The sequence below is a fragment of the Nothobranchius furzeri genome, chromosome 12, assembly GCF_043380555.1.
Source record: "Nothobranchius furzeri strain GRZ-AD chromosome 12, NfurGRZ-RIMD1, whole genome shotgun sequence".
NCBI lineage: Eukaryota > Metazoa > Chordata > Actinopteri > Cyprinodontiformes > Nothobranchiidae > Nothobranchius > Nothobranchius furzeri.
The window spans coordinates 64248796-64262135 of NC_091752.1; the positions used below are offsets into that span (position 1 = coordinate 64248796).

Sequence of the window (13340 nt, forward strand, 5' to 3'; positions counted from 1 at the left end):
AGAGGCGCTTCGTTGGCGAACACCTCGTTCACTATCGCAAACAGGGAAAAAAGCATTGGTTTTAGGAAATTAGCTGAAATTCTGATACAATTCTAAAAACTTAAAAGCAAAAACTCTTGAATGAGGAAAACGCGTCTAAGTTTAACAGATTTTAAACAGGATGCAGGAATTCCCGATAACAACGAGTCCCCTTTAAAATCTGTTAGCTGCATCAATCAACTTCTCTGAGAAGAGTTTCACTCTGACCTGTAAACACGCCACCATCTGCTAACCTTTGCTCCCATCCTCCGCTCATCCCTTTGTTTCTGACTCTCTCTCCATCTGAGTGGCCTGGAGGATTAAACGTGTTTCATTAAGAGCTGATTATATGACGGCTGGCGCAGCAGGATCAGGACGTCTTCATCGGATCTGAGTGGCTTTCATCACCTTTAGCCCACCCTGTCAGACTACAGCGCACACACACACACGCACACACACACGCACACACACACACACACACACACCACCTTATCTTGCGTTTCACACCCTTGCTTCACTTCCTCGTCTACATTGTTTATTTTTAAATCTGACTTTGATTGCAGATGACATTTTTTTCTCAATATCTTTCTAGTAATTAAAAATTCGCACCATTAAAAATAAAATAAAGTGACATGAAAACAACATTTTGGCCAACCCTTTTTTTCAGTTTACGTGACGTTTACGCATCTGGTAGAAATGCTCAATGAGGAGTTTTTCTTTCTGTATTTGGTTCAGAATGAATGAAAGATGTCTTCATCACGACCCTGATCCGACACCTGGGATTGGTTAGGGTTAGTTTGTTTGCATCTGTCTACTGAACTCTATAGTTGTTGGAACCAGAAATGTATGATTTATTCCTCATATAAATATGCGCTGCTTCCATGTATAAAAGTGGAGATAAAAATAAAACAATAGATGAGGGAGAAGAAAGGAGAGAAAAGTGAGAAAGTAAGAAATAAATAAGGAAAAAGGGTAATTAAATAGTGTTAATAAGCAGAGGGGGGAGTGAAAATGAGGCCAGGAACTTATTTTAATCAGCGGTGCGAAGATGAAAGTTAAAGAAGTCGCTTATTTTGTCTCGGTGTGAGAATAAACACTTGGAGTGTTTGTGCTGGAAACAAAACTGGAATAATTCAAACCTGACCATGTGGCAGCGGGACCAGAGCTGTGCGTTTGTAGAAGCCGTGTTTTTTATCTAATCAAAGGTGGAGAAGCTGAGCCCAAAGCGGAAGGCGTTTATCTCAAACAGGACCAGAACGTTTTCATCCCAGCTGGACGGAAAAAACGGAGAGGCAGCGGGGATCCCGGTGCGCTGAGCATCCCAACAGGTTCGCTGCAAACAAGTCCTCGGACTGCAGAGGAGACTGTGTGTGTGTGTGTGTGTGTGTGTGTGTGGTTGAGGTGTAAAGAGGCAGATGGGTCACACATTTCTCCCTCCATGGGTCTGGAGCCGGAACAGCTAATTACATCTTAATTAAATGTGACCTGTGTGTCCCTACTCCTCCTCAGCTATTGGTCCACCAGAACGTGTGTGTGTGTGTGTGTGTGTGTGTGTGTGTGTGTGTGTGTGTGTGTGTGTGTGTGTGTGTGTGTGTGTGTGTGTGTGTGTGTGTGTGTGTGTGTGTGTGTGTGTGTGTGTGGTTTCTGGTGGTGTAAATAAAAAGAGTCTGATGGGGTGAAGTGCTCTGATCATTGGAAGGCTGACCTGAAACCTGATCACCTGAACACCAGTGGAGGTCTGAGAGGCCCTGAGCTGCTTCGGAGCTCTCGCGTTTATGTGGCATGAAACAATCCGCACCGCAACCATGAGTTGTGGGGTGGGACAGTGATGGATCACCGCTCTTTAGATAACGCTCACACCTCATTGTCATCACTTAGATTTAAATCATCGGATTCTGAAATCACCTTCAAATCAAATGTCCGTTGGACAAATTTCACCAATAAATCAAAGCCATCTTATGTGAAGAAACGCCACCATATTTGCTAATTATCATGCATTACACACACGACAAACCTACCCATGTTGGAGCGTAGCGTCCTGGTAGCAATCCCATTTGTCCCGATAGGATGATGAACTCCGGCTCCGTCCATCACCCCGGCCTCTCCTGGCTGCTTCAATAGCTCTGTCAGAGTCCTGATGAGGAAAAAAGAAAAACATGTTTAAAAAACTTGGTTTTCAGTTATCCTGGGAGCAGGGGAAGAAAAGCAGCAGACAGAGGTGTAGAAAAGACAGAAAGCTGCTGAAAAAGGAAGTGAGAACAGAACGGATTTAAAAATCTGTTGATAAAAAATACAAATAAAGATAAATAATCACGCAGATATAAGAGGAGGCTTTATGTTTCAAAAAGATTCTTCACATTAATAAAATAAATTATGTTCAGAGAGAAGTTTAAGGGAGTGGAATTGAGAATGAAAAGGTTTCTCCCAGCTGGGAGTGTCAATCATTTCCACTTCTCATCTCCTCTTTTATTTTTTGAAGTGTTTTAAAAAGTTCTGATGTCTCCTGGAAACTGGAGCACAGGCGGGAAACGGCCTGCTGATTTAAGTCTTCAGGAGCTGGATCCCTCACGGTGCAAATGTGTTTGTGTAACAAACAGATGGAAGGTTAGAAAAATAAAATGTGTGTACCAGTCTGGGGATTAAAGCTTACATGTCAAGAAAAAAAACGCTAAAATAATATTTCCAGGTTCGTATTTATTATATAATTATAATAACACTTGATTTGGACATTTTAATCTGGGCCAAAGAGCATGTTTTAATAATACTCCTACACCAGAGAACATAATTAAACAGGTATTTGGGACTCTTATTAGCCCTTTTTAGAAGACACACATTAGGCCAGCAAATCAGCATAATGCCGGTGTCTGTACAGGATCTGCTCGGGTGCAAGATCCGCTCGGGGCCCTTCGACTGCCGATGACGTCAAAGTACGGCAAACCCACTCGGACAAAATACACTACACATCTATACTGTTGGAAAGAATTTTGCAGTTTCGTTATTAAAATAATGTTTCTTACGACGTAAGTTTATAATGGTATTTGTAAAATCAAACACTATATTGTATTCATAATGTTGAACTCCTCTTTGAGCACATCCCTTGAAGGATCATAGGTATTAGCAACACCTGTGAAATTGTATTTGCAGGAAAGAAGTGTGTCCCGTTTATTGAAGTATTTTGTGTTTAGAGTTTTTGACGTCTTGTCCATGAGTAGTTCAGTTACGCTCATAGCTGCTAGCCAAAACTCTGGAGTTAAAAGTTTTCTGGCTTTACTAAAATACCTGTCTGTACTTATTTGATTGATGGTCGTTTTACATTCTATTAGACTCCAAATGTAATCATTTGGCACGTTTCTAATTCATAATTTGTAAGAATGTAATCGGTGATATTAGCATTAGCATTCCTATGGGTTTTTCCATGTATATTAGCATTGCGCTAACCACTCGCTGCCAAATTGCAGCCTTTGCGATTAGAAGATCTCATTTTGTCACATCGCAATTTAATTGCACATGCAGTTTATCGTTCAGCCCTAATATACATGCAGCTCTATGCTAAAAGTGTATTTTCAAAGAGGTAATGATGGATTTCTTTGTAAAAGTTGTCCATCTTTCCAACAGAAAGATTTGCCTGGACCAACGTAACGTGATAACAACGTAACGTGATTACGTAATTCCGTAAGGTTCATGTTCAGCCAATCAACTACTTTGATGTCATCAGCAGTCGAAGGACCACGAGCCGATCTTGCACATGAGCAGATCTTGTACCGACACCGCCACCACGGCGTGTTCAATGAACGTGCTTTTGCGGCATGGCGCTTGGTAGTATTATTCCCGCAAAGTCGGACTTGTGAATGTGTGTCACGTCTTGGAGCAACAGAGGGAGGTGTCATGATCTTGTGGGAAATTACTGTCGAGCTCCAGCCGGCAACTATATTGAAAATGAAAGTAAACAAGGCGATGAGTTTCGCTCTTCTTCTGGCACTCGGAGAGTACAGACGCTTCTCTTTTCTCCTCCCTTATCTTTTCACAAGGCTCTTGTTCTGTCTGCCTACAGAGTGCTTCTCTGCTTCCTCCTGAAAAATACATTTGTAAGAAATCATGGATTTGGTCAACTGGTCAGAACGGAGCAGGGGTCTCCTACTTGCCTGGATGGAACACACCCAGTGGCGTATATTTTGGATTCCTGGAAGAAGTGGAATAATATATACCTTTCCCAGTTGTCTGTGGAGGACATTGAAGATGCATGGACTTTTGGCCTGGTAATTACTGGAATTCTTCTAACTGGTGTGGGATATTTTATGGTATTTGGGAAAATTGGAAAGTCGAGGCGATTGAAGTGCCACCTGTACCTGTGGAAAGTCTCAGCCGTGTGGAGACTGCTCAGACTTGGACGCTGCTTGAGGTGAATCGCAAGCTAGAGGTTCTAGCTGTGATCCCGGTGTTAGTGCGCAAAATGGATGTGATCTTTGAGAAAGTCACTGCACAGTATGGACAAGTTTAAACTGTAAAAGAATGAAATGACTGTTTTCCCCCTCTCCTGTGACACAGGACTAGTCTGCATGAGATATGGTCTCAAGGTCTCATGCATTCCTTCTAACCTGCTTCTTTTCAGCTCAACAGAAGAATGAAGAATGGACTCTTTTCTTTAAATTAATCAAAGAACTCTATTTTAATAAAGCTAATCTAACCACGTGTTAGTCAATAAATAAGATGTGACCAATCTGTGAAATCAAAATATTAATTACTTTATTATAATCCTATAGAATATAAAAGTAATATGATTTTAAATGTTCCATCAGGACTGATCTCACGTAGCGTTAAAAGACATGACACATTACTTTCACTGATCCAATCAGAATCTGACAGATCTGACGGAGGTGTGGTTTTGATGGTGTTTGGTAACTCTTCAACTTTTCATTCGACCATAAACCAAAACATCGGAAGTATAAAACTCTGCCACGTCATCTCTAACGCCAGTTCAAAGCGTTCCAGAGAAAGTGTCGGAGTGGCCAATCCGCAACTCTCCTCTTCAACCAAAAGAACCAATGACAAGCTGAAAAATTTGTTGCTGTTCAAACTGCTGCAACGGTTCCTTTCAGAATTAAAGCTGAACCATCAAGACCCAGGTTCGGGTCTCACCTGATGCCAATAAAATTGTCGTGACCCGGGAGTATCTCACAGACTGGTCTGGTCGGCAACCGCTGCTTTTCCTACCGGCTCGGTTCCAGAAAAGGTCAAGTTGGACCTCGACATTCCTGATCTAACGGGGGCATCCACCAGGGTAGGTAGACCGGCAAATGGCGTCGGATGTGTTTGTGAATCTCCTAACCAAAGCTTAACGCGAAGACATCACCTTCAGTTCCCATCAGAACTAATCGTTTCTTCTGATTTGCTGGTTCTGAGCAACATCACACATCATCCAATTCACCGTCTCATCCACTTTAGTTACATCATACATGTAGTGTTTAAAGTCAGTCTAGTTTAATTTGTTAGTAATAAAATTCTTAACTTTTAAACTTGACTCTCTCTCTCTTCTGTTGTCTCTGAGTGAATACGAAGCTGTTATCTAATCCCTGCAATAAAAAGATCCAATCTTCTGGTTTAAATAACCTCACATTCCATAAGGTGGATTTCATATTTCCTATGGAATCCGACGCCTTATGGCTTATTAAATAACATGTAATTTAATTCATTACAAAACCTAATAACTGGAGAACGAATCATCAGTTAAAAACTAAAAGGCAGAGAGGAAGTTATTTCTGCCTGCCCCAAACAATGCTTCTTATCTGATTTTCGCACCCTGTTAGCCTTGAGCTGCGAGAAGAAGGAATGCAGATAGATGCTGTGAATCCCGCCCTACCTTCAGACTAGTGATCTTAACCTGGTGAGGTAAACAACTGAAGCTGTCAATGTGCTCTTCACACCCTCAATCTCCCTCCCACCTGTGTTTCAACAGTGATCAAGTGCACAAGGTTGCGGCTCTTTCTGGGGGGAAACAAGGTCCAAGAAGAAACAAAGGAAAACTACCCTCCTGGTATTATTAAGTGGAGAACCTCTCACACCAGTGGTGTTCTGTTGCTAAATGCTCGCACGTATAATGAGTGGAGGACCCAGGAAAATGCAGAAGCGTGGTGGTTTGGAGAGACAGACAACTGGATGGTCCAATAGTTGGTTTCAGTCTGAGCTGTATTATTGGTGGAGATTTTTATACAAATGCAAGAAAACCTCTTAATTATTATTGTTTTTTATCACCACAAAATATTTATAGCTGTACTATTAGGAAAAATGTTTTAGGCTAGCTTGTTTAGCAGGCTTGCTATTGTAGCTTTAAAGCTTTGATTTTCCAACAGTGATAATTGTTCTACGGTGTGGAAACACCATGTAATAAAGACCATTAAATGGTAAATGGTAAACGACCTGTATTTGATATAGCGCCCTCTAGTGTCCTGGAACCCCCCAAGGCACTTTACAACATAATCAGTCATTCACCCATTCACACACACATTCACACACTGGTGGGGATGAGCTACGATGTAGCCACAGCTGCCCTGGGGTGCACTGACAGAGGAGACGCTGCCGAGCACTGGCACCACCGGTCCCTCCGACCACCACCAGCAGGCAAGGTGGGTTAAGTGTCTTGCCCAAGGACACAACGACAGCGACAGACTGAGCGAGGCTCGAACCTGCAACCTTCTGATTACGGGGCGAGCTCTTAACTCCTGTGCCACCGTCGCCCCATATAGAAAGTCTAAACGGGCATTTGGACTGGATAGAAATGTAACCTTGTAAACAGGTGTGACCAAGTCACTGCTTTGCAAGTCACGAGTAAGTCACAAGTCTTTCCAGTCAAGTCTCAAGTCAAGTCCAAGTCAAAGACAACCAAGTCCAAGTCAAGTCCAAAGTCAATGATGTGGAAGTCCAAGTCCAAGTCCTTAACTTTGAATTTTCAAGTCATATTCAAGTCATCTGTCCAACTTCAATTTAATGACGATGATGATAAGTAAAGTCCAGAAATAAAACTTCTTAAAGCTTCATTTATTTTCTCAAACAAGCAGGAAGTGCAACTGAAACTGATCATAAACAAAGTGCTGCTGCATTTAGCAGTAAATCAAACCCAGAACGAAGAAGGATTTCAGATTTTTGTCCATGTCGAGCCACTTTTGTGCTAAAATATCAAATATGCTCAAGTCATCATCAAGTCAACAGATGCAAGTCGATTCAAGTCACAAGTCATTGACGTTCAAGTCAGAGTCAAGTCGTAAGACTTTATAGATTTTATCAAGTCAAGTCAAAAGTCATTTCTTCAGTACTACCTAGGTTTTCCTCAGCTCGCCTCTTTTTCGGTTGAATATTTAAAGTTACTTTTTTCGCAACATACGTGGTGCATTTGACAAGACAGAGCTGATGTGCTGCGTCGGTCACTGCCTCCGCTCCAGTCGTTTTCTCTCTCTCTCTCTCTCTCTCTCTCTCTCTCTCTCTCTCTCTCTCTCTCACACACACACACACACACACACACACACACACACACACACACACACACACACACACACACACACACACACACACACACACACACACACACACACACCTTAATCAACATTGTTTTCCGTGGGAAAAATGCCAAGAACTTTAAGAAAAAATCTATTTAATCAAATTAATCTAAATTCTGAGGCTGCTCTGTAAATAGTTTTCAAATATGCAATTCACATGGCAACTTCTGATCAATCCATATCAATTTCAGATTTAAAATAATGTATTGATGTAAACCACACCCACTTCTGGTTTATGACACACCCACTCCGAATACAGATACAGATACAGATATTGGTGTACTCGCTCATCCCTAGTGGTCAGAGGGGCCAACGGCACCAAATGGCAGCCTCGCCTCTGTCAGACCACCCCAGGGTGGCTGTGGCTACAAAGTAGCTTGCCATCACTAGCAGTGTGTGAATGTGAGTGCATGAAAGAGTCTTTGAGTGTCTTAAACAAGCGCTATATAAGCTTGATTATTATCATTATTATCATTATTATTATTATTATTATTATTATTATTATTATTATTATTATTACTTTTGGAGGAATTCCATCCAGCAAATATTCTTTAAAAGTCAATCCTCGTGGTGGTATCGGTCACAGAACCATAGCTTCTAGTGTCCTCACTGGTATTTAGATTATGCTCTCCAAAGCAAAAGCTATCGGGTTCAAAAACTAATTTAACTGGAATTTCGGGTTCCTCCCTCGACATTCTGCTCTGTTAGTGTCGTTACACAGCTGGTCCAGTGGAGCAGCAAAGCAAGCAGCAGTGCCTGCTTTAACTGAGGTATCGCTGAAAAACATGTAACTCAGCAAAAACGTCTCTTGGATGAATAGAGGCCATGAAAGCATTTATTTGAAATCAAAACCCTGGTGAGTTGACGACAGAGGCCGAGTTAGCCAGCTGGCAAAGCAGGAAGCTGCTCCAACACCCCATGACCCATGGATTAAAATAAAAAAAGATAAGTTTCACAATAAGGTGTAATATTTTACACTATTTAATTAAACTCTGTGCCATAAGAAACAAAACCATTATACAGCTAAGTTGCTATTTCCATTTTCTCACAATCCACTTTGTCCATCTAATCTCATGAATATTATTAGTCTAAATCCAACCAAGGATCTCATCAGTTTGCTGCTTTCACCCTTTTCTCGGATTAATAAAAAATAAAGCCAATCCCTTTAGTACTCGCTCATTCAAACGCTCACCCACTCCCTATCCCCTTTCACCAATATTTCTTCCTTGTTTTGATCTTTACAGCGCTCCTTAGAGCATAGTTGTTCTCTAGACCCTCAGTCCATTTGGAAACAGCTCTTTTACTTCTCAATTTCCCTAGTTTTTATCGCACCTCAGCATTTTCACTATCTGTATCTGTATCTCTATCTGTTCAACCAACTAAATTATCTGTATCTGTACTCAGAATGGGCATGGAATACCCCGGAAGTGGGCGTGGTTTAACCGGAAGTGGGTGTGGTTTTCATCAATATATTATTTTAAGTCTGAAATTGATATGGAATGATCAGAAGTTGATATGTGTATTGTTTGAAAACTATTTACAGAGCAGCCTCAGAATTGAGATTAAATATTTTTGATCACAATAATAAAGAAACTATTACAGAACAAGTGTTTCAATAAAACCAGAACATTAATATTTAGGTGCATGGATTAATACATCTGAACTCATGCAGTAGGAACTAGGAAATATGAAATACTAGAACCAGACACAACTTTATGTATATTTTTTTATTTTAATTTGATTAAACAGATTTTTTTTTCTTAACGTTCTTGGCATTTTGCCCCACACAAAGTTAAACAAAACAATGTTGATTAAGGTGTGTGTGTGTCTGAGAGAGATAAGAGAGGGTGAGAGGGAGAGAGATGGAGTAAAAATATTTTTTTTAAAAACCCGACCGGAGCGGAGGTAGTGACTGACTGACGCAGCACGTTAGCTCTGTCTTGTCAAATGCACCATGTAAGTTACGAAAAAAGTAACTTTAATTATTCAACCGAAAAAGAAGCGAGCTGAAGAAAACGTAGGGAAAACTGAAGAAACGTGAGCAACAGTGAAGCAATCACAGCAAGATCCGTTACTGTCTGTGTGTGTGCGTGGAAGAACCGGACGGACTGGGCTCCTGGCCGGCTAGAGAGTTTTGTGTGTAGGGAGGGGCGGGCGCTCTATGTGACTGACCAATCACAGAGCGTGAAGACAGTCAGTTACCCAATGAGGATTTTCCTTCAGCACAATTACAGATATTTACGAGGTTTACTCGTTTCATGCTCGTATTCGTCAAAAATGCTTTATCCGTACCGGATACTCGTCTGAAACAAGTATCCGGCTCATCCCTAATTTTCTTTTTTATCACTAACCCTTAATTTTCATCTTCATCACTTCTTAATCAACTCTTCGGTCAATTACATTATCTTCCCCCCTTTTGATAGATGCCACTACATTTTTAGCATTCATGCTAAGGAGTGGGGTTCCTGTACCCTAGCAAGCCATCCTAAATGTGAATATATAGTCTGGCCATGACCCATAGAAAGATGTCAGTCATGGTGTGGAATCTACAGTTGTCTTTAAACTGTCTCCACATGCTATTAGACAAGGAACAACGTGGCATAGTCACTGATATGATTTTCAGTCAACAGGGCAGTCCACCATATACTGTCGAAGACACAAACACATCCTGTTTGTACATAAAGGACTTCAGTACCTCAATCTGCTCTTGAGTCAAAGAAAAGCCCAAGTCTAAATGGTCCAAAGTTGATGCCAAAGCTGTTTCAAACAAGCCACCATCTTTGTTTTTTCACTCTGTCGCAGCAACATCCCCCCACCAAACTGACAATGTGCTGTGATTGGTAAGACACAAACTGCTCAGGCCAATGGTAGACCTGCTGAGGCTCTGTCTCTGGCTAGACCAACCTGCAGAGCAAAATCCTTTTGCTTCTGCCACAGTCTGTCTAGATTTCTAGGCTAAGGTTCTAACCCTAAAAGTAAGGTTACTGGTGGTGGCTCAGGGGTTGCCGGTTCAAATCCAGACTCCATCTTTGTGTCCTTGCCTGCTGTTGGTGGTCAGAGGGACCTGTGGCACCTGTTTACATCAGCCTCGCCTCTGTCAGTGTGCCCCAGATGAACTGTGGCCACAAAGTTCTCCACCATCAGTGTGTGAATCAGAATCAGAATTATGTTATTGCTATTGAATCAGTAAAATGGTTCAGTGTCTGTGAACTTTCCCCCATCATCTAAGATGTAATGATACAACCTTCCTTCCAACCTTCCATGAGATCTTCAGCCTTCAAGGCCAACATGGGGGAGCCACATTAAGATAACAGCAACTTGTTTGGTATAGGATAGCACTTGTTGCTCTGCCTTTTGTCACTTCCCGGTATCTCTTGCGACTCCAAATAGTCGAATGAGGGGTCAGTTTCCACAAAGCTGAGCTGAGCACTGCTTGAAGTCCTTCCCTACTCTACGGACGAGTTCCGAAACCGCAGCCAGTTTTCTGCCCAGAGCATCCAGCTTACGATTTAGTTTGTGCAACAAATGAGTCTGAGTGTTCACAGCACTATACATCCCATCGATGAGACCAGGCAGCTTGCCAACTGCTCCCGATACACCAGGAAACCACCCGCACCAAATAGCAGAAACCTGGTGATCTTGAATCTGAATGTCAGTAGTGTAAATTGCTTAGAAGTCCTCTGACTCATAAAAGTGCTATACAAGTGTAGGCTATTTATCATTTATTCATAAAGGGGTCGGGTTTAGTAGCAGTTAGAAATAAAGTTTTCAGGGGTGTAACTTTAAATAAAAGGGTATGATCTGGGCTTCCCAGTGTTGCCAACTTATTCACTTTACTGTTTAGCAAGGTTTTCCCCTGGCTGCTCTATTTTTCTCCAAAAAAGGGAACTGACAACAAAAATCCCGAACTTTTCTTGTGTTATTGGAAACTTTAAAATCCTCTGACATGAAAATCACATATCTGTCACGTTGAGAACAGGGGGTTGTGGATCCAAGACGCAGAAAACCCAGAACGACTCGAGGCAGGAGCGGTTGTAAAAGGGTAAAGTCCTTTTATTAAGGTTGCAGCACAAAACTCAAGAGGATGCAGGATGCTAAGCCTGAAATCCAAACTTGGGAAGCCAAAAACCAAAAGCTCATTCATGAGCACAAAACCTAGTGATTCACGAGGGGAACAGAACAACGCTGACATACGACAATGGGCCGACACACACTGAGAGACAAGACAGGCTTTTATACACAGAGGGAAGCAATCAGGTAAACAGGTAGCAGGTGTGGAGGGAGTGAGAGCTGAAGGGATCAGGAGAGACTAATTAACTACATAAGTGGGGAAGGAACACATTGTATTAAAGGGAGAAACTGACTGGATAATATAACTATACAGAGAACTAAAGATAAGAGAACTAATAAACCTGAAACTAGACACCAGAACAAACACTAAATCTTCAGCTTGGGGAACTAAAGAGACAGGAACCAAAAGAGAGGGGAGACTAAAACTAAATGGGATGGGATAACTAGTTATGAAGTGACTAGGGGGGAACATGAGGGAAACCAAGAGGGAGCTGGGGACCAAAAGGGGCACAGCAGATTAGGGGACACATGAGGAGAACCTGGAGGGTGAACTGGAGGGGGCTGGGGAACCAAAAGGACACAGAACATGGCAGTATCTTTCTGAAGCCTTTGTCACGCAGAATTTCGGAATGGATGTGGCCCGGTTTCTGTACAGCTTCCGCAAAAACCAAAATTCATTGAGTCCAGTCAGAGCATTCACACTGGCTGCAGAGCTTTGGAAGATTTCTATAGAATCTACTTTTTCCAGACGATGCATGCGGATTGTCACAAAGTTAAAGAAGTCCTCACCCAACAGTCAGAGCAGGAGATGTTCACCCCTCATCACCCAGACTACAAATGAATCACGTGTGAAGCCACCTCTAGATAAGCCTTCTCTGGTGTATAGTGACTAATTTAGTTAAATTTAATTTTTAATTGAGGAGTTGCCGACACTGCAGATTACATAGCTGAGATCATTTAAGCTGTTTTGTTACAAAAATGCAGATAGAGATCATTTCATGAAGAGAGAGAAACAACTATTGCTCGAGTTGTGTGGATCCCAGATTGTATAATTCCTCTTTGCTTAACAGACTATTATCCAGGCACGTGCGGGTGTGTGTGTGTGTGTGTGTGTGTGGGGGGGGGGGGGGGGGGGGGGTGCTTGAGCACCCGCCCCTTCAAAGGTCTCTGCACGGCCCTGCTATTGTCATTTGGCTCCATTTCTATTTTTTCACACTTCTGCACTTCTTTCCCTTTGGTAATCTCAATTGTTTTTTTTAACAGTTTTGTCTTCCTCATAGTGAAAACTGTCACATATAGTACTCCGGTCTCTAATATTACCCATTTTGAAATGATTCAATGTGATACGAGAACATCAGAGCCCTCTAAAATGCACCCAAAGGCCTTTGATGAAAAAAAGGATGAGCTCATGGGAGATATTTCACCAAGGGGAATTTTTACTCTAAAAAGTTTTCACCACGTTTCCAAAGGCAAATGAAAATCTTTTGGTATATATTATCATAACTTTTACATTGAGTTGCATGAAGCAAGACACAGTTGCATGCCTAAATGGAAAGGAATGATGCGAAGCAGAGCACAAGTGGTGGGAACTTTTCAGTAAACTCTGCACAGATGTGACTAGCACTCTGTTTAAATGCAGAGAGGAATCTGACTCCTTAATGAAAACGTTGGTAAATCTTCACATGCAGACATACACACCCCAGA

The 13340-nt window shown here is 41.8% G+C and overlaps 1 protein-coding gene across 1 annotated transcript in view; it reads right to left on the reverse strand.

Annotated features, from left to right (window-relative positions):
• LOC107376384 (protein shisa-8) overlaps nt 1-13340 on the reverse strand; it is a 230218-nt gene that overhangs the window by 141396 nt on the left and 75482 nt on the right. The window contains exon 3 of the mRNA XM_070542820.1: nt 2037-2152. Coding sequence (XP_070398921.1) covers nt 2037-2152 — 116 coding nt within the window. The remainder of the gene's footprint in view (nt 1-2036; nt 2153-13340) is intronic.